The sequence below is a fragment of the Propithecus coquereli genome, unplaced genomic scaffold (genome assembly GCF_000956105.1).
Source record: "Propithecus coquereli isolate 6110/MARCELLA unplaced genomic scaffold, Pcoq_1.0 Scaffold370, whole genome shotgun sequence".
In the NCBI taxonomy this organism is placed as follows: Eukaryota; Metazoa; Chordata; class Mammalia; order Primates; family Indriidae; genus Propithecus; species Propithecus coquereli.
Window position 1 is genome coordinate 2,648,715 of NW_012149397.1, and position 25,611 is coordinate 2,674,325.

Consider the following 25,611-nt stretch of genomic DNA (forward strand, 5'->3'; position numbering starts at 1 on the left):
GGAGGACAGTTGAGCCTAGGAGTTCAAGGTTACCGTGAGCTATGAATGAGCCACTGCCCTGCAGCCTGGACAATAGAGTGAGACCCTGTCTCTAAAAACAAACAAATAAACAAACCAAATCTTTACAAGCAAAAATGTAAGGGTGCATTTCATCTTTAAATTACACTCAAATACTTGGAGGGAATAATATTTACTAACCTCATTTTCATTGATTTTTCCTTTTATTAATATCATCAACTTGCCTCTGCTACCTTCTGCTTGTGTGGTCATTAGTCTCCTATTCTCTACTCAGTGGTATAATATTAAATGACAGAACTGAATTTTCTGGTGATTCTTCAGAACAAAGAGAACCTACCAATTTACTTCATAAGCAGCTGCCACCTCCTCAGGTGGAAATGGACCAAATATTAAGAAAAGAAGCACTTGAATCTGAGGAGGATGAAGAAGAAAGTAAAGAAGATACAGAGCAAAAGAAAGACTCCCCTGGACCTAGAGATCGGGGGAAACTTCACAATGAGGGGGATAGTCAAGGAGCAAAGAGAAGGCAGAGGCCTGGAGAAGAGGAGAGGCTGGCGTATCAACGACGACACAAAGGAAGGGAGGAGGAAGGGGAGGATGAGGAGGAAGAGGAGGAAGATGAAGAGGAAGACGAGGAGGATGAGGAAGACGGCCCCGTAAGAGGAGATGCATTTCGAGCGCCCTCTCCATTCCCAGTTCCTGCTCCCCCCAGGTGCACACTCCGCCTACCAAGTGGCTGCTCTCTGTCCTATAGGACCATCAGCTGCATCAATGTCATCCTCACCCAGATACCACCGCTGACAGCTCCAGAGATAACAAGTCTGGAGCTCGTTGGTAAGAAATGTGGATTTCTGCTTTATTTTGTGCTTTAAAAGTAAATTACTCTCAGCCAAGGTGGGAGGACTGCTTGAACTCAGGAATTCGAGACCAGCTTGAGCAAGAGTGAGACCCCATCTCTACTAAAAACAGAAAAAATTAGCCAGGCATCGTGGCACACACCTGTAGTCTCTGCTACTCGGGAGGCTGAGGCAGGAGGATCACTTGAGCCCAGGAGTTTGAGGTTGCTGTGAGCTATGATGACACCACTGCACTCTAGCCGGGGTGACAGAGCAAGACTCTGTCTCAAAAAGGAAAAAAAAAAGTAAATGACTCTCATTGCTCTAGGAACATTGTATTTTAATTTCATAATAAAAACTGACCCTGACTAGACTAATTTCATAATCTTCAAACATATAAACTTTGCAGAAGAGATAGGTGTTTAGTGCAGAAGCATAGTTAAATATAAAGCAAACTCCTCCACCGCAAATGATTTCCCACTGACTTCTTTTAAATCAACTTTAATGAGGTATAACATATATAGTAAAACTTATCTTTAGTGTATAGTTCTATGAGTTTTGACAAACGCTTTCAGTCAGGTAACCACCACCACAATCAAGATGTAGAACATTTCCATTACCCCTCAAAATTCCTTATGTCTCTCCCTCCACCAGGCCGTGGCCCACCACAGAAAACTGATCTGTTTTCTGTTCCTGTTCCTATAGCTTGGCCCTTTCCAGAATGTCATGTAAATGGAATCATACAGATTGTAACCTTTTCAAACAGGCTTCTAATGCTTTTGGCAGCCATTCATCTTGTTTTGCAGTTCATTTCTCTTTATTGCTGAGTAGTGTTCTGTTGTGTGGATGGGCCACAGTTACCAACTGAAGGTCATCTGGCTTGTTTACAGTTCGGGGCCATCATGTATAAAGTCTCTGTAACAACCACATACAGATGTTTGCATAAACCTAAGTCTTTGTTTCTCTACGGTAATGCCCAGGAGTGGGGACTGCTAAGTGATATAATAAACACATGGTTAACTTTATAAGAAACTGTCCAACAGTTCTCTAAGGTGGCTGCACCTTTCCCACTAGCAATGTCAGAGACTTCCTGCCACTCTACAGCCTGCCAGTGCTTGGTACTGTCAGTTGTTTTCCCCCCTCATTTTAGGCACTCTAGTAGGAATGTGGTAGTCCAGACCTTTTGCCCATGTTTCTATAGGGCCACTTGACAGTGTTCTGAGTGGAGGAATAGTAGGAGCAAGTGTGAGAGAGGCTGGCTGGTGGGGACATGCCTGAGTGCTGGGAGCAGGAGGGGCATTCATATGAGTGATGAAGCCCATGCCAGAGTTGGCCCTGGAGATGCAGGGGTGAGGGGACCTGAAAGGGTCAGCACATTTATGCAGGGATGGCCATCTGTGACAGAACATTGCCAGTGTCAAATAGACTAGAAGCTTCCATGGCCTCCTTGACATAGGATTTCATCCCACTTTCACATGATCATCTAAGGAATTCCCCTCATGCCCAGCAAGGGCCCCTCCTCCTGTGGCCTGCATGCAGCTATGCTCTGCCCTAAGAAAAACCAATTTGTTAAAGTCTAAAGTCTTGGAAAGGATGAACAACCTGTGCTGAACTACAGTGTCTTGCTATTACAAGAGGGTCACCACGTGGCTTTTATAGTACATATAACTTCTGGTAAGCTCGATTCCTGGGTTTAAAATTATCAACTACTATACTTAATTAAATGTCAAAATAAAAACTCATAAAATTAAAGCATGTAAGAACCTTTGTAGATTGAAGTAGAGGTGTAACATTAGATTTTGGGGAGTCTAGAAGACGATCTCCCCAAGCTTCTTATACAGAGATGGAAACATACTCAGAGGAGGTGTGAGATTTGCTTGAGATTTCATGGATAAAAGTAGCATCATGTTTCTAGTCCAGGGAAATGGCTATGGGAAAATATGAAGAATAAAAATTAGTTTCTGTATAACCTTCCACACCTTTGTTATAAATGCATAATGCTACTAGTACCGTCCAACAGACCACATTCCAGTTGTTTTAAGAAGTTTCATCTAAAACATGATATACTAGAGCATGATGAATCCTTAGAAAATTTTGACTATGTTAAACTGCCTACTCCCAGTCTTGTTATTTTTCTGAACGTGCATTTGTTACATAATATATATTCTGTCCTTGTTTTGAGTATTGCTTTCTCCTCCAGATAAAGCTCTCTTGATACCTATGCACACACATACATGCACACAAATGCCCGTACACATGTGTATATGTATGTATATGCACATGTGCCTAAAACACAACCGCTGTGTGTCCTAGGAAATTCCATCGCCTCCATCCCGGATGAAGCATTTAATGGATTTCCAAATTTGGAAAGGCTTGATCTGAGCAAAAATAATATCACTTCTTCAGGCATAGATCCAAAAGCATTCAAGGTAAATACATGCTCTGATTTGTACATAACAATCCATTTGGACAGCTTGACTATGACTTACACTGGTAGTGGCTGGAGGTGGGGAAGAGAGGAAAAGCGAAATGTTTTTAACTGGTAGTTTTCTTCTAAGAAAGTTTCTTTTCTGATGTCTGCATTCAAGTTGTCTCTTGAATATCATTTGTTCTTCTACGTATTTTTAGCTTTGTCCTAAGGGCATCAACAACAGCATAAGTGACAAAACTGATGTTTTGAATTTATGGAGTAATTTCTCCCCAAGGAACTGAAAACATTTTGAAATCTGGTCTCTTCACACATGAAGCATTTTCTGGAAATAAAGTAGAGCTTATCTGAAACCTCTATTAACATTTTCAGGCCAGCAAGACACTGCCTCCTTATTTTTGTGCAATGGGCAAAATCTGATGGAGGATACTTTGGCAGAAGGGGATTCTGGAAAGACAAATAAGCTCAGATGAAAATTATGGATAGGTTGGGAAATAAGAGGGAAAGAGAGAGAGAACAGGAAACAGCGTAGAATAAACTTTTGAAAGATATAGATTTGACTAAAATGTTTTTTTAAAAAGGAGAAGAGAAGGGAGGATTCAAGGAATTTCAGAGAAACAACAATAGAGGCAAGAGAGGAGGGGTGTGTGTGTGTAAACAAAAACTCATAAATGTGTGCTTTTTAAAAGCCATAAATATAACACACAACAATTGCATTCGGTCAAACTGTTATTTCCTTGGACAGTCTTCTGGGTCTTTGGTCCACTCTTCAAACAAATCACTGGCCTCTTACATTCTCAGTTCCTGGTTCTCAAGCGGAGTCTAGGCTGGCAGATAAGAGGGCTTAGCATGCACATCACAGACACGGAGTGCCTGCTTCATGCTAGCTATTTTGATAAAACAATGGCTAGTATTAGGAAGTACATTTCCTATGTTTGATCAAGAGAAAAACACTGTAGGAGATTACTTCCTTTTCTTGCTTTAGAATTCTCGGTCCCATTACAAAATCACTGACATTTGAATATGATCACTGGAGAAGTGAATCATTCCGTGTGCCTTCACAAAAACCTGCCCAACCCAAGTTCTGCACTTTTGGCGGTATAGGCATGGTTTGGCCAACAAACATGCAACTACAAATGTGAAAACTCACTTTTCCAGACAGTCAACTGTTTGGGTACCATATAGGAATAGCTTGTGATATTTGTAGCACCTTGTTTTGAAAAATTTACACAATAATTAGTGCTATTTTATGACCCTCTTTCTGGTGTAGCTATTAGTGTAGATAAGAAACATAGGCATACAAATATGTTAAAAGGATTAAAACTGCTGTCTTAATTGTTAGCATCCATGACAGGTTTGAATTACTGCATGATGTCATGAAATTCCTATCTATTTCTGTGAAGATGAAAACCTAAGATCTAGCAAAACATGACTGACCCAGTGGTAGCTTTCTCTCACTTTCTAAAGTTGCAATATAAATATGGGTGAATGGGCTACAAAATCATGAAATGTAGTTCACTGAAAATGCTTGAGAATCAATGCTACTATGAGGACCAATGTCTACCTGGCAGGGGGAAGGTGGGGATTGCCATGTGGCAGGGACATTACTGCCTAAGCCTAAGGAAGTGTAGGCTGGTGAGGCTTTTAGTCACTACTTCAAACTGACCATTATGTGAAATATGTGACTGCACAGCTGTGACTGGATAAAAAGTAATTTTAAGACTTGCTTTTCAAGCTTCTGAAGAAGTTAATGCGTCTGAATATGGATGGAAATAATTTGACACAGATTCCATCAGGATTACCATCTACGTTAGAAGAACTTAAAATCAATGACAATAATCTTCAGGCTGTGGATGAAGAAAGTTTCTCAGGTAGTAAACATTTCCGGTTTTTTTTATGATATGTGTCCTTATAATTTTTCTTCTGTAGTCATGTGGAAATTTTATTTACAGTATGACCAAATGAATAGTAAAATTTTTTTAGGTCACTTTACCACTTAAGTTGATAAAACTTATTTTAATTATTGACTAGTAAAACTTAAAATGAATTTTACACTGCCTGTTGTCTTATAAAAGTACTTTAACCATAAATAAAACTTTCTCTCAATGATTGCAGGTTCTCATCATTCACAACATAATAACACTACTATAAATCCACAATACCTGAAGACTTACACTAAATATTCCCCACACTGCCGTGTGTTTGGTGTTCTATAATGATGTTTTTGTTGGTTCTTAGTGATAACTAACCAGTGCAATGGTTTGTTGACTGGATCTCCTTTATCACTCTGATGGTCAACATGCCTCAACCACAACTCTTGCTGCCTCCACACATTTTGCTGTTTTAATTTGCCATGTGTTGGAACCTAAAACTAAAACCAAGCACATGAGAATTATGTATAAAATGTGAATAAATGGGTGCTGTTTATAAGGCTGAGATGCTATCTTACAATGAAAGGACATGAAGTTCATGGTGAACTATGGCTTTGGCAGTTTTGTCCCTGAGAAGGCTTGAAGGCTTGGGCTGGGAACTTCTGGTACTTATGTGTCCAAGGTCCTGCTACATCCACACCCTATGGCATGTGGATGTGAGGCTGCCACTGTGACCTGGCTTTCTAACAGACAGACTTTAGTGATGGTGCTCCATGTCCTGTGCATTTGATATTGCTGGAACTGGTTCCTCTTATCCTTATTTCTGAACCATGCTAGATAGCTGAGGCTGTCATGTTGTGACACTGTATAGAAGAGGCTTTATCATATTTCACTTTACAGAAATTCTAGCTAATGCCTTTGATTAGATTGTGTGCTTCTTTAAGATGAAGACTAACTAATTTTTCTTTTTATCTTCCTAATAGTCTAGCATAGCTCTTGAGGTATAGTGCTCAATACTTTCTGTTTACTTGATTTGAAACATATTTATTATGTAAATGTTGATAAATCCAGTCTTTAAAGGAATAAAACAATCCAATGATTTCTTTTAGCTCCCAAAAAACTTCATAGGAATGAAACACTTTTGGTGATGAGAAAAGAAAAATAGTGAGAACTGCCAAATCTGAGGATTACATAGTTATGGGAATATTTTCCAGATGGATTTGAAAACACACAGAAAAACATTAATAAACACAAACTTTGATGGGGTTTGCCATATGGAAAAGACATTAGAAAATTCAATTTCTAACTGCTGGGTTTAACAGACCAAAGGGAACACTTAATTTAGAACAAGTTATTAACAGGCTATGTATGAAGTATAAGTAAGTCACATTTCTAGCTGTGTTATCAAAATGATACATTATAAAACATAAACTCCTAACTGTGAAGGTTCTCTCACATATCCCTGGAACTGCTTCTTGGCACACTCTTCTCCCTTGTGCACAAATGCTTCTATATTCCCAGAGCGTTGACGTGTGGTCTAGGGTGAACTGGCTGCCTGCCCTCCAGTCTGCATAGTCTGAGCATTGGCCCCAGGCAGGTGGCCAGAGAAGAGGCTTTCTGTTCTCCAGCCCAGAAAGCCCCCTGTACTCCCTTAGGTGCTCAGTTCTTAGTGCTGCTGCAGTGCTGGCCCCTCAGGTGCTAGATTCTTAGTGCTGCTATGGTGCTGACCCCTGGGGTGCTGGGTTCCTCCCTGGCTGGGGCAGCTCCTGGGAGTCCTGGTGCCGTGGGTGGTCAGGCTGGCAGTGAGCAGTGCCGTGGGGCCGCCTTACTTCAGTGTGGAAGCCCCCAGCTTGACCATCAGTGGCCTGCTGCTCTCCGTCATCTCTCTTGGGGCTGCTTCTCACTCATGACCTTTCAAATTATAGTTCCAGAGAAGGAGGGCACTCCAGGAAGAGAAAACAGCACAAACATGTAAAGAAAGGAGATAATTTTGGATGTTGTGGCAGCTGCAGGCGGGCATGGTGAAGGATGAAGGGCACATGAGGGGCGGCACAGGCACGCCACACTGAGGTGTGGGGAGTTTACCTGGAGGAGGTACAGAGTCCACTTTAGATGTGCACGTGTGCTACGGAGAAAGGGAAGGTCTTACAATTGAAGGAACAGGTGTGAAAGGTAGAGGGAGGGATAGTGGGAAAAAATTGGACATGTTTCCAAAGCATTCCTGTCGTCACTAATGACTGAAGCAACCAAACCCAGGAGCACTGCAGCCACTCTAGTGACGACCATGTGTTGCTACCTGTTAGGAACCCAGAGGCACCTGTCACATCGTTTACCTGTCATGGTGCATACCCAGCATGGAAGACTTCCTGTTTTCTGTTCATGAATCCTTTCAACATCTACCTCAAGTATCACCTACAAGAAATGTTCTCCAGCTCCATCCTATTTCCTGTTACCTCTTATTTCCTACACCAGAGAATATCTGAAAGGATTACACAATGCCTTTAAATTGTACTATTTCTCTCTCTCTCTCCCTCTCGGTCATGTAATGACCATTAGTCCACCTTTGTTAACTCTTTTTTGATGGAAAACTTCTACTACATTTCAAAACCTCACCTATGTACTAGAGAAGTATGCTGGATTTTCAGTACCTTTAGTTTTGGAAATGAAAGAGAATATGAGGAAATTTAACCACTTAATCACAGTTTACTGGCTGACCCTGTTACTTCCTGTTGCTCAGGGCTTCCACTGATCCTAAACACCACCACCAGATTAATCTTTCTAAAATGTGGCTCTTGTCCTGCCATCCCCTGCCCTGCTCCTCGCCCCCTAGAGAATGAGAGCTAGACCTTGTTGTTCAGGGCACAAACACCCTCCTAGTACACTTCTCCTGGATCAACAACTTTCACTCCAGGGCTAGTCTCCTCACCTGCTGAGCACACCCACATGGGTCCTTTACCTATGTATGCTTACCTGGCTGTTTCAGCCAGGAAGTAACTCCTATTTCATCTAAACCTTTTATTCTTAGGAGCCTAGCACTTTCACACTGCTCAAGTCTACACTGCTTTTTCTTCTTTTAATCATCCAGCATTTATTGTCTCTACTCCTGATGCAACTGTCTTTGCTATTGCCTAAGAGCAGGACTGAGTCCCACATGGCATTTGGTGCAATGCCGATGAAGGGGGTTGAATAGAAAAACATCCCCTAATCTGGGAATCTTGGCCACACCCTGAACCTCTGACTCAAGACGCCTCTGGGTATTGTCATTGCTGAGCTGTCCATTTTCCAGCACTGAGCTTCCATTTGACCTGGATCATACCACTCTTGAGGCCAGTAGAAACAAAGCAGAAAAATTGTTTTGTACAAAGGCCTTTCTTGGTAGCTCAATTTGAACACATGGAGAATTTTTGATCATCTTTCTTTCAAAGCTTCCATTTGGCTGCACTCTGTGCCAATAAGTGAATAACTATGATGGGAATTTACTGCTCTGCTTTATTTCTGACTCCCTTGTTCAGAGATTGAAGGTCTGCCAGAGAAAGAGCGTTCCTTTCTGTGTCCTGGAGAAAGAAATCACTCGTATTAAACTTCCACCCAATCCATTGCATATTGTGCTGCCACTTCATACATAGGTCTTTGCAATGCTTCCAATGACCTTCCACAACTTTCTACGTCTTACCTACCCAAATTCCAAATGCCTGCACATCCACCATGGCCTCTGTGAAGACTTCCCTGACTCTTTTCCCTATCTTCCTCTTCCTCCTGCTCTTCTCCCTTGCTTTTGTTCCTTACACATATTTTTGCCATGTAGCATTTCAATGATTTCTTTTTGAGTCTGCCTCTTCACTGTTCCATGCAAGTCCTGGATAAACTGAGCATCTGGGATATGCAAAGTATGTGGGAAAAGGCTCTACAGGGAGATATAAAGATAAAGAAACTATAACTTCTGCCCTCCAAATAAATTGGACATTTCACATGACACTTTGAAAGGCTGCAAAAATTGCATGGTTTTTCAATTATCTTAATATTCTGATAATTTTATTTTTTATAGATTTAAATCAATTGGTCACCTTAGAATTGGAAGGAAACAATCTCAGTGAAGTCAATGTCAATCCTTTAGCTTTCAAACCTTTGAAGAGCCTATCCTACTTGCGTCTGGGAAAAAATAAATTTAGAATTATACCACAGGGTCTTCCTGCTTCTATTGAGGTAATAGTATCTTTCTTCAAATGTTTTAAATGTATTATATTTTAAATACAGTATACTACAACAAAACAAACAATATATCTTTAAAGATTATTGTGATGTATATTAAACTCAGCAAAATTTTGGTGAGGTATACAGAATTTACTATAACCTACAAAATTATGAATCAAAATTATAATTACTAGTAGAGATCCCTGGTAAAGTGAAAAATAGTACTGCTGACAGCTCTTGTGGGGAATAGGGGAGAGGAACTGGGAATTTAAACAGAAACCACAACTTCCACAAGGTATTCTGACTCGTAAGACAGTTTAAACTGTCCCAAACCAGAACTGTAAAGCTCATCACAGACTAAGCTCAAACTCTATTAATACCAGTGTGTCCACACTCACAAATTCCTGGTAAAACCACAGACACTCTGACTTAAGAGTAACTCTGCATGGACGCAAATGTTGTACAGAAAAGGCCTCTGACTGTTTGAGCAACTATAGCTTACAAATTTTGACCAATCCTACAAAAATTGTTCTGTGACAAACTCCATGCTCAAAGCCCCACCCTTATTTCATTTTCCTCTAGAGATAACCCACAGTCCCCCAGGTGTGTGGTCTCCTTGCTGCAGGGTATGCTCCTGGGGGTCTTTATCAATACCTCTCAGTTCCTGTATTAAGAATACTGAGGTCCAGAGAGTCTACAATTACTGGCAGACCCAGCTGTTTTCCTAATCTGAGCTCTGTTTATTGTACACCACATGATCAGCCAGCCAGAAGTCAGGATGGAGCTTCCCCTTGCTGTGGCCCAGGTGAGCCAGAAAAGAGGGTTATCTGTCGTGATCTTATGCTGCTGTCATGGCAACCACCCTCCCTCTTATTTCCAGATTAAGAAACAGCTACATAACATTTGCATTTATTATTTACCTGGCTTTACATCATAATCACCTGGGTTCTTAGGACATACAGACTCCTGGACCTATCCCAGACATGCTAAGTCAGATTTCTTAGAAGGCAGGGCCAGAAATTTATAATTTTTTTTAAAAAATCTAAAATTTTATAGATAATGAACATACATGGTAAAACACATACAGACACAATTTGGATAATACAGAAGAGCAATGTGCCCCAGCCCGTGCCTAAACTTCCCATCTCGGCTTCTCTCCCTCCAAAAGAACCTGCTCCTACCCTGTGGGAAGCACTGGGCACACAGTGCACAGCGCATGCTGTAAATCCTTCTAAAGTCCCTGCTGAACGCCTGGCTCACTTAAACACACATCCTCAAGACTGTTTCACGTCATTCTTTCCTACTGCTGCAGAGTTTTCAATGTATGGACAGGTGTGCCAGGATTCATTTAACTAGACTCTTACTGGGGTACATTTAGGTTGGAATTTATACTTTAAAAAAGCTTTTGAGGTGTTCTAATATACAACCTAGTTTGGGATCACTGATCTAGCTCACTTCCTAAATATATATGAATGTAAAAGCAAAAAACTGAAAATTGCTTTACTCATTTCTAACAAAATTAAGTGTCAAAGAGGGGGAAATTACCACAAGTGGAATAGAAAGCTGCACTAAAGATACATGCAAATTCTACTTCTGAATTCCAACAAGAGAACAAGGAGAGTATTATCATTCAGATGCTTCAGTGAAAAACTCCTTCTAATGGCAACTAAATTTAACTCAAAGGAGGCTAGCTGTTAAAAGCTTATGAACAGTTCCAGCAAACTTCGCCCTGGTCTTAAATTAAGGCTATTAATTTTAACTAAATTAATTATAACACAAGGAAGTCTAAAAATGTGAGCCTAAAAAAACTTAGACCACATGGAATAGTGGAAAGTAGGCTGCCCTGCAGCTGGAGGCTTGGCTAGGACGAGCCCCTCTCAGCATCAGCCATGTATGTTCGGGTGAGCCTCCCCATCTCTCCAGGCCTGGGTTCCTCCGCTGGTAAGTGGGGATAATAATTTCTACCTACTTTCCAGAATTTTGAAGCCCAAATGAGATAATTTATGTGAATAAGTTTTGTAAATTAGAAGGCTTCCTACAATTATGGCATGCTATATCTTGCAACATATTAAGGCTAAAAAAAGTATGTAAAATTCATTTAATTCCATAACCATGACAGATATTACATTTTATTTTAGTAATTGGTTATAAAATTGACAACCTAAAAGTATGAACTCACTTGAAAGAACATTAAAAGACTTTAGATAGTACTAATGAGAATAGTCTGTTGTTACACCATTTGTCTCTATGAAACTGAATATATTAGTATTTATCAACTAACACAAAAGAAAGAAAAATAATAGTCTTTTCTCTTAATTATAGGAATTATACCTAGAAAATAACCAAATTGAAGAAATAACTGAAATTTGTTTCAATCACACCAGAAAGATCAATGTCATTGTACTACGTTATAACAAAATTGAAGAAAATAGGATTGCTCCTTTAGCCTGGATAAATCAAGAGTAAGTATATGCTACAATTTAACTTTATTGGACTATTCTTCCTTTTGCTATTATTAAACAGAATGTGGAAAATGGGGGTGGGATGAGTCAGGGAGGTGATGACATCAAAAGGCTGGGAGATAGCATCCTTTCTCAGTGAACCCTCACCCCACCCCTGAACTCACTACTCCATGCAGTTACCAAACTGTTCATTACATGACTGGTGTTAGAATTACTTCAGTTACTATAGCTGCTACCACCATGCTGCCTAGTGGATATTTACCATGTGCCAAGTGCTGAACTAGCTAGAACTGAGCCCCAGCGATCTTACCCTGAGATCTGACCACAACAGTCAACTGCCACTGTAGCTCTGTCTACCCGACAGGCTGTCAGGAGGTTTAAACGAGATAATGCCCTGCACACAGTGAGGAAGAAATTGGCCATACTCCTCCTCATCATCATCATTAGGTGGAAGCACAAGGCTCCAAAGCCCAGGCCTGTCCTCCTATCCCATACTGCTGCCTTTTCTCCAAATTATTTCACTTCAAGTCTTACAAAGTAGACTAAAGAATGTTTGGTCTTATAGTGAAGGCAGAAAGTAGACTCCTTCTTCCTGGACAGGCATCAGAAGCCTCTGGCTGCAGCCCACGGTGAAGGGGGAGGAGGTCAGAGGCGAGCCCTAATGGCAAGTCCAGCAGCCAACCTGGATCTGGGGTTGTGTGTCCTGGGAACTATGTTCCTTAGAAGAGGGCAGAGAGGCCAACTAGGCTAAGCAGCATGTGGGACTGAAAGTGGGACTGAGTCCCCTGAGGGGGTGAGGCAAAAGCCCTAGGAGATTCAAGTGACGCTGCTGAAACAAGCCAGGGAGTTTATCACATTTGCCAGATCTTCTGGCCAATTAACAATATTTTCTAGATCCTTTGGGGTCATCCCAAGTACCAGGGGTCATAGAATCAAATGTGGAATGGAATGAAAATGTGGGGGTGGGGGAACCAAAACAAGTGCAAAAAAAAAAAAAGCCAAACTTCCTCGATGGAACCAGAGACAACTTTAGGGACAGGTGGTTTGATGTATGTTGGGACTCCTAGATTTCATTTCTGATTCAACACATCTACCTTAGAGATATATTAGTCTTTGGTGCACCCTTCTAATGGACTCATGTAGCTGGGAGGCAGTATGGTACACTGGTAAGAACATGAGTGTCAGAGCCAGACAGACTCAGGCTGGTGGCTACACCTGAAAAAGCTCGGATTTAGAATCATTACTACAAACCAGGTACTTGCAGGACAATGAACCAGCATCAAAACTGGCCTTGTCAAAATTCAGAGCTGACAGTCACTATCCTGATGTTCCCTACCCTGCTCATTTTTTTCTTCATTGCAGAAATCTAGAATCGATCGACCTCTCCTATAATAAGCTGTATCATGTCCCCTCCTATCTGCCCAAGTCCTTGCTGCATCTCGTGCTCATTGGGAACCAGATTGATCGGATCCCTGGCTATGTGTTTGGCCATATGAAGCCAGGCCTGGAATACCTGTACCTGTCATTTAACAAACTCACTGATGATGGTGTTGACTGTGTCTCATTCTACGGGGCATATCATTCTCTGAGAGAATTATTTCTGGATCACAATGACTTAAAATCTATACCACCTGGAATACAAGAAATGAAAGCACTACATTTTCTGAGGCTGAACAACAACAAGATACGGTAAATTTTGGCTTTTTCAAGCATCAACTTAAATTGTGGTTAGCAAAATACATGATTAAACAACTATGACATGATCTCTAGGATTTACTTTAAGGGAAAAAAAGTGCTATTTAATAATATTGGCCCATGTTAATAATTATTAAGTTGGGTGACAGGAACATGAAGATTCATTATGATTTTTTTCCTACTTGTATAAATGTTTATAAATGTTCCATGATAAAAAAAATTAGAGTATTATTACATAATACTTAGAACTTTAGAGACAGGTTGAAGTAAGCCTTTGAAGCAATAAAAAGATTATGCTACTACTCCTACTTTCATATGTAATTAAAAATGACCTAATCTATAGTGTGCAAGATTTAAATATTTGCTAAAATTAAAATTTGATTTTTCTGAAGGCAAAATTCTGAATAAATTTATTGAGACTCAACTTTTCTCATTTTGGGGGATACATTTTTCTGTGTGTGTTCAGTCTACCTACTGAGTCACCACCTCTACCTGGATAAATAGTATGAATGTCTTGAGAATTAATCCAGAATATGTTGTCATTACAGTCTTCATCACTGACAATGAGGGAGACAGGAACCTTGTTGTTCTGCCCCTGATGGTCTTTCGCCATCTCTAAAATTCCAAACAAACTAAAAGCCTAAAACACAAAACAGAGAAAAGTTCAAGTTTTTAAAAGCTTTGGGGAAGAGGTGGGTGTGGGGAAGGCTTTGTAAGATTCAGTTTCAAAATTCTTGGCAAAAATACTTCACAGGTCATGCTATATGCTTCATATTACATTGCATGAGGAGGCATATATTTGTCCCACTTTCAGTGATTCTAAAATTTTGATCAGTGGGTTTAGGTGGCTACAGCCTGGTATCTCCCATAACAAACTTACCCCTCAATCATTGAACCAATAGTTTCATACACAGATAATTGTTGTTTGAATCTATTATTTCATTAGGGGTAACAAAATTATAAATTTCTATTTTTGTCATTCTTTCTATACTCATTAGCTGGAATTCCTCTGTAACGAATTTTTGCTCATCAGCTAGAGCTGCTTTGTTACTCAGAAAGGCAAGGAAAAAAGCTCAGTTCTTTCCTTTAAACCAGCGATCCCCGACCTTTTTGGCACCAGGGACCTGTTTCATGGAAGACAATCTTTCCATGGATGGGGTGGCGGGGAGTGATGGCTTCCGGATGATTCAAGCACATTACATTTATTGTACAGTCAAACCTCTCTGCTAATGACAATCTGTATTTGCAGTCACTCCCCAGCACTAGCATCACCTCCTCAGCTCCACCTCAGATCAGACATTAGATTCTCATAAGGAACAGGCAACCTAGATCCCTCCCATGTGCTGTTTACACTAGGGTTCCCACTCCTATGAGAATATAATGCTGCTGCTGATCTGACAGGAGGCGGAGCTTATGCAGTGATGCAAGCGATGGGGAGTGGCTCTAAATACAGATCAAGGTTCGCTTGCTGCCCACCGCTTACCTAGTGCTGTGTGGCCTGATTCGTAACTGGCCACAGACCAGCCTGAGGTTGGGGACCCCAGCTTTAAACCATCAGTCAGAGTAAGAAGTTGGAGCCTTAGTGTTTCTGCTTCATTATTTCGTTTGGGGTTCTCTCTTTTTGTAGAGAATCAGTATGCACTTATGCTTTTATATAAGTAGTTTCAATCAACTGCAGTCATTATTCTTAAACTGTCCTGTCTTTGGCCAATGACAAAGACATTTGCTCTGGAGCCTGTGTCTGCTATCTTGCTTTTGGGCACACACAGGCCTCAAGCTAACGTTCTGCATTCTCAACTGCATGCCTTCCTCCAAAGAGCCTGGCTCCTTTCTTTGGGGAATAGTATTTAGAAGCCCCAGTGGAGTACCAGACATGCTCCTTTCAATTATTTTGCTATTGTTTTGAGGCCTTTCAGTGGACTGCCAGGAAATTCTGTATTTTAAAAAGAAAAAAAATATGAGTTCTTATTGATATTCCCAATTCAAATTTAATGTCACTGAATATTAATTCCTTTTGTTTTAAACTTGTTTCTCTTACACTGAAAATCTAGGTTCCCAACAATATTAACTCACTTTTATTATCTCATATTATGTAAACAATAGTTTAAAAATGATAATATGATTACTAACAAAAGCTTTGAATTAAGTTTAGGATTTTTTTGGGTAGCTCTATTTGACTTTAGAATATGTTCCACTGAGAATGTATAGCTGAAATATAGTGGTTTTCTCTGTAACAATATGTCAACAACTTAATATTCAGATAATAAGGTCTTTAGTTTGCTTGGGGGTTTTATGATTGCTTTTTTATTTTTGAACTAATATTATTTTTGACTATGTTAAACATTTATATGATTCCAAAGTTAAAACTATATAACAAAGTATACTGAGAAGTCTTGCTTGTATGCTTGTCCCTTATACTCAATTCGATCCTTCCAGATACGTTAAATTTTTTATTAATATCTAGTTTGTCCTTCTAGTATTTTTGCAAATGTAAGCATATATACACATACATATTACCCCATCGCCACCCACAATTATTACAAAAATTATTACACAAAAGGAGGATTCTCTTTCTCCATATATCTTAGTCCATTTGTGTTGTGCTAAAGGAATACCTGAGGCTGGGTGATTTATAAGGAAAAGAAGTTTATTTGGTTCATGGTTCTGCAGGCACCAGGGTCTGTTTATGGTGAGGGCCTCAGGCTGCTTTTACTCATGGTAGAAGGTGAAGGGTGGGGGTTTGTGGGGTTGTTGGGGGAGAGAAAGTGCCAGGCTCTTTTGTGACAACCAGCTCTCCCAGGAACTAACAGAGTGAGAATTTACTCACTGCCCCTCCCCGCACCAAGTGAGAGCCCCATGACCTAAACCCCCATGACCTAAACAAGACTTCCTATTAGGCTCCACCTCCAACATTGGGGATCACATTTCAACATGAGATTTGGAAGGGTCAAACAAACCAAACTATAGAACTACATATGTATGTATGTGTGTATATATATGTATGTACATACGTATGTGTATAGAGTGTGTATTTTTTCTACTCTTTGCTTTGTAAATTATCAGTATATCCTGTATATCACTCCATATCAGTATGTAGAAAATTTCCCCATTCCTTTTTACAATTGAATATTATATGGATGTACCGTATTCAATCAGTTCCTTATTGATAGACATTTGATTGTTTCCATTCTTTTACTACTAAAATGTATAATTTTGTATAAATGTCATTTTTTATGTTTCCAGTTTAACTCTGGGATAGATTCCTAGAAGTGGGATTGCTGAATGAAGGGCAAAACGCATATGTAATTTTGCTAGATATTGCCAACCTCCTCTCAATAGGCATTACATCATTTTTCATTCCTTTAGTGATGTTTGACCTCTCAGTCTCATCATCAGAACATGTTAATAACTTTTGCATTTTGGTTTTTTTTTTGGCAAATCCAATAAGTGAGAAGTGGTGTGCCAGTAAAGTTTCAATTTGCATTTTTCTTATTATGAATGAAATTGAACATCTTTTCATGCTTTTCATTTATTCTTATATGAACTAGTTACCAAGTTATTTTTTATCTTTTTTTGCTCTTTTCCCTTTTCTTCTTAGATTTTTGGTAGAACTTTGTATGTTAGTCTTTTATCTGTGATATAAGTTGCAAATACTTTCTCCTTGTTTGTCATTTATCTTCTAACTTTACATTTCTTTAAAACCTATAGTCAATTTATAAATCTTTTATTGCTTCTGGTTTTCAAATCACAAATAGGAAGACTTTTCCCACTTGCAGGGTATGACCACACTTCATTCTAGTGGCATCATTTTTCACATTTAGATCTTTGATGTAGTTGTAATTTATTCTGGCTGTAGAATATGATAAAAAGGATCCAACTTTATTTTAAAAACAAAAGAATTTTTTCTTTAACAAATGTAGAACTTAACTCCTAAGTGAAGGCACATTATTACTTGGACCACGTATGACTTGCATGTCTATTTTTCCCTAGGAATATTCTTCCAGAACAAATTTGCACTGCTGAAGAGGATGGTGAGTCAACTTTGGAACATCTTCATCTTGAAAACAATTATATTAAAACTAGAGAAATACCATCCTATGCATTTTCATGCATAAGATCATATTCAAGTATTGTTCTTAAACCACAAAACATCAAGTAATTCCAAGTTTTCCTTTGTCATTTATAAATTTTAGTCATATATTTATAGTAGTTACATTTGTCATTAATAAGAGAAACATAATCCTCACGTCATACTCAGTATCATTACACTAGTCAAACTGATTAGCCAATCCACAAAACAACCAAAAATATACCTGCAAAGTATAGTCTTCTAGGAGTTTTAGTAAAGGTAAAAAACACTCAGTTTCCCACCTCTAGAAAGAAGCCATCTCATTAGAATAGGATGTTATGCATGCTGAGCTAGACCAGCAGAATCTGGAGCAAAATAAACACGTCCTTTACAATCAACCTGAGTACTGCTATTGGCCGAGAACTCCCAAAGAACCTTTAAAAATTATGTATGTATGGTTCAAGACCAAGAAGCATATGGCAAAAAAAAAAAAGGTAAACTTTATGAATTAGTGTGGTTTAATTATATTAAAATAATAATTTATTAATTTTCTGTTAGACTCTATGCTATAATTACTGGTATAAATATACCTAAGTATTGAGTTAGCTTTAGTTCCAACTAATAATTACATGTGTGAAAGTAAAATACTATTGTAATGTTAATTTTCTGGTTTTGATAACTGTATTATGATTATGTACATTGTTAACATTAAGGGAAGATGGCAGAAGGGTATACATGAATTCTATACTATTTTTGAAAGTTTTCTGTAATTCTAACATTTTTTTAACATAAAAAACAGTATTTTAAAATCACCTTCACTATTATTATTTTTTTTTTATTTCAGGGTATTATTAGGGTACAAACATTATGTTTACATTTTATGTCTTTGCTGCACCCAAGCGAGGGTTAGAGGCATGCCCTTCCCCTCTACAATGCTCCCCATGTCCTTTAGTTGTGGGTTTACCTCCCCATCCCCCTAATCCCTGGAGAATATTACTGCCATCACCTTCACTGTTATTAAGATCAAACAGTTTTATGGAAAGCAGTAGAGTTTGCTTAAAATATAAATTCAAGCCAGGCACAGTGGCTCAAGCCTGTAACCCTGGCACTTTGAGAGGCCAAGGCAGGAGGATCGTTTGAGGCCAGGAATTCAAGACCAACCTGAGCAACATTGAGCAACATAGTGAGACCCCATCTCTACAAAAAATTTAAAAAATTAGCTGGGTGTGGTGGCATATACCTATAGTCTCAGCTACTCAGGAAGCTGAGGTGGGAGGATCTCTTGAACGCAGGAGTTCAAGGCTACAGTGAGCTAGGATGGTGCCACTACGCTTCAGCCTGGGTAACAGAGCAAAGCTTTGTTTCTTAAAACAAACAAACAAACAAACAAAAAACCCAAAATTGATTAGTCTTGACTATAACCTTGTAAAGGTAAATCTGACTCATGGATTTTTGAAAAATTTTGCTCCGTCGGTCATAGTTAGCATCTATCTCCTTTTCCCTAATTTGCTGAAATGTATCTTTTTATTCAGTTCAATTGAACATAAAGCTATTAGTGTTTACTATGTACTAGGCCCTATCAAAACCATATATTAAAATTTTTTATAACATGATAATCTTTTATCTTTGTATTGCTAAAATAATTTATAAGACACATATATAAACTATGTTGACTTCTTTGGTTATTCTCAGTTTTGGTGTCTTGAAAAAACACTAGGGTAGGAAATTGGCCCCCTTGGGCAGGTTACTTGCCTTTCTGAGCTTTAGTTATTTAATCTTTTGATAGTTTCCTCACCACCCTAGGAACTTTCCAGCCCCACTTCACAGGGCTGTTAAGAAAACCAGACAAGAATGTAAAGCATTTTGGAAAGTGTATATGATGAGTGTAGTTATTACTACGAACATTTCACATAGAGAGAAACAAGCATATTCAACTGCAACTGATAATTTCATGGGTGACTTACAATTTCATGGTTGTGAAAGTTTGGTTTACTCCATTTGAGCTAATGTTATTTCTAAGCCCTTGTTTCTAAGCCCCCTTTCTATCCAGGATTCTGAGATTACAACATGAACAAGAATAATAATATGAAGCTAACTGTTAAGACTCAAGGGTTAAAGCCTTACAGCAGGTTGTTAAGAACAGAAATAGAATTTCATGGAATGAAAAGTTGAGATTCATAATCAGTTCAGGAATGTAGGAGCATTACTAATTCAAATTGGCCAAGGTGAATTTAAGAGATGGGTTTAAAACAAGAAGATGAGGTTATACATCCATTTAACAAGAATGTGCAATACATCTTGCTGTGTGGATACAAATGCATTGACATAAATGGTTTAAGGCAATCTAAGCTGTAAACAAATTAAGTGTCAAAGGGGACTCGAATTGAAGATGGTTGAGTAAACAGGATTAGCATCTTGGGGTAAAACACAGATGAATCCTGAACCATTTCTTCATTCATGTCTTATTCTGACTTTATTTAGTTGCATTTCAGATGCTATTCTAGAGAGAGAGAGAGAGAGAGAGAGAGAGAGAGAGAGAGAGGGAGAAATCAGATAAGCCCTCTCCCCTCTGGTAGGGGCAATAAGCAGAAAATCAAGCAGACAATCAAGTAAGTAGGCAAGTGCTGTGCAGTCAGGAAAACAGGCAGCAACTCCATGAACACACTGGGGCTCAAGGGCCACCAGGGAGAGTGTGGCCACCCTCAACAGAATGGAGTGACAGCAGACCGAGGCCCGTGTGTGTGGAGCAGGCACACTGTGGGCCTGCTGTGCATGTCTGTTCCCAACTGGGCATTGGTAGCAGAATCCCTAAGAAGGCTGAAAATCAGAATGACTGATTGAAGTTTTGGTTTTCAGTTGGAAGATGCATTTATTTCAATGGATTTTATAATTTAAAAAATATGTCTAGCATGGACCTTGTTCAGCCTTGAAATTTCATCATGTTCTGGATGGGAAGTTTTAATTTCATTAAAAAAAGTCATAAATGTCCTTATAGCAAACATTCTTCACTATATAATGTACAAAGAGATGTTCTGTTTGGCTTCATAAATATGCTATAATGACTAACACATATGTACAATAAGGCTTAGCCATGGTCTGAAAATATTAATGATGTGTTTGATCTTTGCAAATATGTATACGCACACACACACACAGAATGCTAACTATATTTTTAATTTTGAGATTTGTATTATTAAGGATAATAATATTTTTATAAGTACCAAAGAAGTGATTTAATGAAAGACATATATCGCCTGGCATTATAAGGAAATAATTAAACCAACTACCAGGAGATCTGGAAGCCCATCTTGTTCTTTGATATACAGTCGTTTTACTTCTCTGGGATTCATTTGATTCAATTATAAAATAACAAGTTTGGAACAGATCAGAGGTTTTCAAACATAGCTCATTAGGGGTTTCGTGTCACTGAAGAGGAAGTGAATAGACCTCTCCCTTCAAACGAAGCAGCTTTGCTCTCATCAGAAAGAATTGGCTGCCCCTCCCTTCTTCTTACAACCAGTGGTCTAGGTACTATCTAACTAACATACCAGGTTTTAAAATCCATAAAGAACATGCAGCTTTCCCTCCCCGTTCCCAGCTCTACCTACACTCCAGAACATCCAGGCTGGAGAGGCTTGGCCTTAGGAAGAGGCTGCCTGTTGTTCCTTCTAAGCTCTAGTACAATGAGGTGGGATGAGCCCTGAGCAGACTGCTGACCCTCTGACTGGATCCACCTTAAACGGCCAGTCAGTGAGCTTCTGTAGGAAGGGGCTCACCAACCTCCCTACAGAGCAGGTGATGACGGTGGGGCTTAGTGAGAGCAGGTGGTACAAGAGAAAGACAAGGAATACATGGCTACGTCTAGACTTATCCTCCGTCTTCTAACTCTGAAGTTGGTGCTCCTCCTTGTTGGACCAAGCTGCCTCCCTTAAAGTTTGGATGGAAAGCCTGGGGAACCGAAGAGTAGTGTGCTGCCCAATAAAAGGTCCAAACCTGGGCAACTCATGCTCAACATAGGGCATGCGGTGTGGCAGGTGTTGCCAACAGAGGGAAAGAGATACTCAAAACCACTTCTCCTTGAGCTGGCATTGTCAAATGGTTCCATGTACATCTCCTTAGGAGCTATCCTCATTAAGTCAAAGTTAATGACTCCTTAAGATGATTGCTTTCATGACAACAAAACAAAACAAAAAAACCCACCCGCATTGTTGTATAGCTGAAAAACTGCAAGTGCAATGTCCTCTCGTTGGCATGGACACCCTAGGGGTCATCAGGACAGGATGATTATTCCCATTCACACATAATTATTCCAATAACTGTTTAATAATATGTAGTGTAAACCTTTAAATTGACTTGGAAGTGTTAACAAATTATGATAATGCTTATTTTAAGATTACTTTAGATTTACCACAAATTATAGGTAAACAGATAAAGGATAAAAGCCATTTGTAGCTGGTAGCGCACTTTGTTAAGCATAGTGCCGTAGGCAAAAATGGTTTTTCTGACTTGCCAAATTTAGATAAGGAATAACAAAGGATGCCTGTGATATAATTATAGGATAGAATTAACACTACATCATACAACATATAAATATAGTTGAGGAGAAAAGATTGGCAGGTCTGAGCTGGGCCTTGAGAGAGGATGCGAATCAGTTGAGGAAAGGGCCTGAAGAGGGCCTGAGATAAGCAGAGCTTAGGTGTGGACTCACCAGTCAGGAGGAGTCTGGCCTGATTACAGCAGGAAACAAGAGGCAAGGGGAGGGCCCTTAAAGCCAGGAAGAAGAGACTGGATTTAAGGTGACGAGAAATGCAGTATACCACTGAAAAACTCTGAAAGGGGTGGGGGGTGTCCCGTGAAAGCAACGGTTTAAGGATGGAAAAAGAACCACCCATTGCAAAAATCTAGAAACAAAGTGGGAACTTACACAGCACAAATACAAGAGACTCCAACAGAAATTCAGTGAATAGTTGTCTGGCCAGACAAGGAATGCGCAGAAGAGAAGTGACCAAAGAGGAAATCTTGTGTGCTGCTAAGAAGTTGAGAGAAAGGGCCCATCTGTGAGAGAACTTCGGGCAACACTGTGGGCTTCAGGCAAGATGATGGTGGGACAGTAAAGATGGGAAGGTTCAGGGGTCAGAGCTGAATGCACAGATGAGGACACACACCTGAGGGGTCCAAGAACAGAAGGGCATTTGAGCCAATCCCTAATGGGTACTGACCCCCAATTTCCAGGGAGGGGTGAAGAAGCCAAGTTCACTGTAATCTACATCTCACTTGAGCCTCTGACCTCTCAAGCCAGCTTCCAATCACAGGATGAGCTGCACCTAATAGCCCAGCTCCTCAGAAAGCCTCTCTCCAAGCACTTGGTGTCTGTGCCACTGTCCTGGGACATATCCGGTATTATTAATTAGGTGTGCATTGATTATCTATCTGGTATTATTAGTTAGGTCTTTAATGACTATCTGAAATTATTAGGTATTGATTATGTCTTTGTGTATGTGGGTGTTATACAGTAGCTGGGTAGAGGGGTGTATCTTGTTTCTCCAAAAAGACTGTAAAATGTAGGAGAACAGAGACAACTCATTTCTTGAGCTCTGTACAAAGCAGGCATTAAAATGGCTCTTGAATAAAGAAAGAGTTCCATCTCATAGGTTCCCCAGTCTAAACTGGATCAGCTCATGAGTTATCCAAAGTTGATATTAACACCACGCCTAGATAAAAATAGAAAGGTATCTGCAAAATTTAAGGATTTTCAAAGGAAAAATGAGAAATTGAATGGAAAAAGATTTATATAGGGTCATAAAATTAATAAGGAATTTCTGTCATTAATATTTCCTGACATGGACATAAGAAAACACAGAATATATTTTTTAAACAATTAAGTCATGCTTTGACAACTGGTAATACTCAGTAATCAATCTGATTGTTCTGCATAATAGCAACGTAGACTACGCCTTCCAAGGCCATCATTTAAACATACCATAAATTACTATGTTCCTAAGATGCTGACTTAAAAGAATAAAATACTCAAATTCTGCTGTTTAAGTGAAACCTCAAAGGGAAGGATAAAACCCTTTATGACATCAATTCCACCTCTTTCCCTTTTTTAGAAAGTTTCCTCATAGCAGAAGTATTAACAGACTGACAGATGACTGAACTATTTATCTGTCATAATTGAATGATAATTCAGGTCCTTTACCAACTTAAAATTCAAAAATATTAAAAGTACCCATGAAAAGAAGTTTCTGGCCAGCTCTAACCTAAAACCAGATGACCGTTAGGGGCCTTAAGCCCTAAAAGTCTGTGAAACATGGAGATTCCTCTCTTGTAGTTAAAAAAAAAAAGATATCATGCCTCTGAACTTGAACCAGTACTAGCTATGGACCCGGCCAAGTTACTTAGACTCTGAGTTCTAGTTTCCTCATCCACAAAATCAGGAAACAACATTTGCCTCCCAGGGCAGATGGGAAGACTAAATGAGGTGATGTCCTGTGGAAACGCTGGGCACAGGGTAGACATTCAGTAAAGGTGAGTGTCAATGTTTTCATCAATAGACTTCAGGAAACCGGCACACAGGAAGTTATATGACTTGCTCAAGGTTGCCAGTCCTCCTAGTATGGTGGATATTAATTATTTAAAATTGATTCCTTAGCTTGGTATGAAATCTAGTGGAAAAAGGAATGGGCCTAGTACACTAGGACAGGGCTTAGCACACATGCTCTGTCAAGTGCCAAAGAGTAAACACTTTGGACTCAGCAGCCAGGAGGGCTTTAGTGGGGACACTGTAGGCATGTCAGCAGCTTGGCAAACCAAGGCTCTCCTGAGGAAAAGTGGGGGATTAACAACAAAACCCAAATTTGACTGCCTTTCTACGTTGTCACTGTATTCTCATATCCATGGCACTAAACAGAGCGAACCACAGCGTAGAACTTCTTTGAGCAAGATCTCCAGGCTGAGGGTGTCCAAGAAGGCAAGGAAACTCAGGAACTCAAAAGAGTCTAAACTACTTCTCATCATAGTGTTAAAAAAAAAAAATCCTGACCATAGGGGAGAAAATTAAGTTTGATCTGTGTGATTCACAGTGATTACTTATAACACCTAAAAAGGGGAACCGTATTTAAAACAGCAAGCCAGGCTAGAAAAGTATTTGATCAATAGCCTGTCCTGTAAATGAATTCCTACTTCAGAAATAACCCCTGAATGAATCTCCAATAGTAGAGCAAGACAATCTACACTGGCAAACCCAGGCCTTTCCATTTGTAGCCCACATAGCAAACTTTAGGCAGAGGGTTCCCCTGGCAAGTTTGTTCCTTTCCTATAATATTTCATTTCTGGTCCTATCACCATCAGCTCAATTGAACCTAATCCAACAGACCCAGAGGCATCTGTAAAAGATGTTCGGAGAAACGAAAATCTACTGCAAACTGTGTAGTCCCATATTAGTACATGTTTGAGTCTACATGTCTTAAGGCTGCAGTCCCCAACCCCTGGGACACAAACCGGTACCAGTCCACGGCCTGTTAGGAACTGAGCTGTACAGCAGGAGGCGAGCGGCAGGTGAGCAAGTAAAGCTTCATCTGTATCAAGTAAAGCTTCATCTGTATTTACAGATACTCCCGATCGTTCACATCACTGCCTGAGCTTCGCCTCCTGTCATATCTGCAGCAGCATTAGATTCTCATAGAAGTGCGAACCCTACTGTAAACTGTGCATGGGAAGGATTTAGGTTGTGCAGTCCTTAAGAGAATCTAATGGCTGATGATCTGAGATGGAGCTGAGGTGGTGCTGCTAGCACTGGGGAGTGGCTGCAAATACAGATTATCATTAGCAGAGAAATTTGGCTGCACAATAAATGTGTTTAGATCGTCCCAAAACCACCCCCGCCCTGGGGAAAAATTGTCTTCCATGAAAGCGGTCCCTGGTGCCAAAAAGGTTGGAGAATGCTGTCTTAAGGCTTCAGCATATTACTCACATGTCTTTGCTTTGACATGCTGAACAGGAATATTCGAGAACAAGCTCTGCTGGAATTCAGTCTGTCATA

The 25,611-nt window shown here is 39.7% G+C and overlaps 2 protein-coding genes across 4 annotated transcripts in view; one reads left to right on the forward strand and one right to left on the reverse strand.

Annotated features, from left to right (window-relative positions):
- ECM2 (extracellular matrix protein 2, female organ and adipocyte specific) overlaps positions 1 to 18,180 on the forward strand; it is a 35,224-nt gene extending 17,044 nt beyond the window's left edge. Inside the window, exons 4-10 of one of the 2 annotated variants that reach the window (XM_012651826.1) lie at positions 340 to 852; positions 3,168 to 3,283; positions 5,018 to 5,153; positions 9,199 to 9,356; positions 11,667 to 11,806; positions 13,169 to 13,495; positions 17,492 to 18,180. In XM_012651826.1, coding sequence (XP_012507280.1) covers positions 340 to 852; positions 3,168 to 3,283; positions 5,018 to 5,153; positions 9,199 to 9,356; positions 11,667 to 11,806; positions 13,169 to 13,495; positions 17,492 to 17,660 — 1,559 coding nt within the window. In that variant the 3' untranslated portion in view covers positions 17,661 to 18,180. Of the gene's footprint in view, positions 1 to 273; positions 853 to 3,167; positions 3,284 to 5,017; positions 5,154 to 9,198; positions 9,357 to 11,666; positions 11,807 to 13,168; positions 13,496 to 17,491 lie in introns of both variants that reach the window. The other variant, XM_012651825.1, reaches the window with a different exon arrangement.
- CENPP (centromere protein P) overlaps positions 1 to 25,611 on the reverse strand; it is a 236,502-nt gene that overhangs the window by 57,799 nt on the left and 153,092 nt on the right. The gene's annotated exons all lie outside the window — the stretch shown is intronic.